This window comes from Octopus bimaculoides, chromosome 24 (genome assembly GCF_001194135.2).
Source record: "Octopus bimaculoides isolate UCB-OBI-ISO-001 chromosome 24, ASM119413v2, whole genome shotgun sequence".
Taxonomy (NCBI): Eukaryota; Metazoa; Mollusca; class Cephalopoda; order Octopoda; family Octopodidae; genus Octopus; species Octopus bimaculoides.
In genome coordinates this window covers 30,026,531-30,028,109 of record NC_069004.1, presented here as the reverse complement: position 1 = coordinate 30,028,109, position 1,579 = coordinate 30,026,531, and the positions used below count along the sequence as shown (strand labels likewise).

Genomic DNA, 1,579 nt, shown 5'->3' with positions numbered 1-1,579 from the left:
TATATACACACGCACACATGATGGGTTTCTTTCAATGTTAGCTTTTCTAAAATTTTTCTTTCTACAGGAGATGAGTGGCTTAGGGGACCGAAAATCTTTATTAGCCAAGTAAGTTATAGTTCTTTGTTGTAACACAGCATCCATGTCACACTCTGACAATATAACACAGTGCCCTTGTTGCACACTGACATTGTAACAGGTTATCTATGCTACACCCTGCTCTTGTAACACTATTCATGTTACACTCTGATTTTGTAACACAGCATCCATGTCACACTGACATTGTAACACAGCATCCATGTCACTTACTGATAGTATAACATTGCCCTTGTTATACACTGACATTGTAACATGGTATCCATGTTACACACTGACATTGTAAAACAGTGTTGATATAGTCTTGCAAGCTGCATGGCAACCTCATTAGTGCTGGTGACATGGAAAGAAAGCACTCAATCCATGCAGTAAAGTAGAAAGGGCATCCAGCTGCAGAAATCCTAGACATTGGAGCTTGATGCAATCCTTGGACCCATCAAATCTTGTCAAACCATCCAACCCATTCAGTCAAGGAATGAGTTTGGAGTGACAAGTGACCGAAACCTTTGGTAATATATACTGCGCTTGAGATCTGTCAAGCCAAGTGAGATCGTACTCATGGCTGATGCCAGTGTTTCGTAACTGGCACCCACTATGCTCTTGGGGTTGGTGTTAGGAAGGGCATCCAGCTGTAGAAACCATGCCAGATCAGATTGGAACTTGGTGTAACTTCCCAGCTTATCAGTTTTCAGTCGAACTGTCCAACCCATGCCAGCATGGAAAATAGACTTTAAATTATGACGATGACAATTATATCCCGTGTATCTTTGTCTTATTTCAGATGTGTCGAAGAGCGATACAAAGCAATGAGCAGTGCGGCTCGATCACGTTCCGTCCTCTCATTTGGACTCTCCTGCTTCAAGCTGCAACAAGTGGAAACGGTTGATCAGACTGACAAGAAGAACCGCGGCTCGGAGGAGGAGGTCCACGGAACTAAGAAAGTGAAGGAATGGAAATACGTTGTCCAAAACTACGACATTGCCCTTCTGTGTTTCGATGAGTATGTGGTGGAACCACGGTCAATGCAGTTCCTCATAGACCATGGCTTTGATTTCAACAGACAATTCTCAAAAGGTTCTCAGTATTATCGTGGTAATGATAGAGTAAGTATGGCCGTCCTTCCTGCCTGCCTGTCTGCCTGCCCTGCCCTGCCTTGCCCTGCCCTGCCTTGCCCTGCCCTGCCCTGCCTGCCTGCTTTTAATGTGGCACCATCACCAATGCTTTTTATGTGGGATCATTACCATTGCTTTTAATGTGGCATCATCACCATTGTTTTTTGCATGGCACCATCACCAGTGCTTTTAATGTGGCATCATCACCATTGCTTATAATGTGGCACCAACACCAGTGTTTTTAGCATGACAGCATTATTATTGCTTTTAATGTGGCACCATCACCATTGCTTTGTATGTGACATCATCACCAGTGCTTTTTATGTGGCACCATCACCAGTGCTTTTAATGTGGCATCATCACCATTGCTT

The 1,579-nt window shown here is 43.8% G+C and overlaps 1 protein-coding gene across 1 annotated transcript in view; it reads left to right on the top strand.

Moving 5' to 3' along the window:
• Positions 1–1,579, top strand: part of LOC106877114 (target of EGR1 protein 1) — a 14,168-nt gene that overhangs the window by 1,886 nt on the left and 10,703 nt on the right. Inside the window, exons 2-3 of the mRNA XM_014925909.2 lie at positions 68–108; positions 878–1,199. Of these exons, the coding sequence (XP_014781395.1) occupies positions 68–108; positions 878–1,199 (363 nt within the window). The remainder of the gene's footprint in view (positions 1–67; positions 109–877; positions 1,200–1,579) is intronic.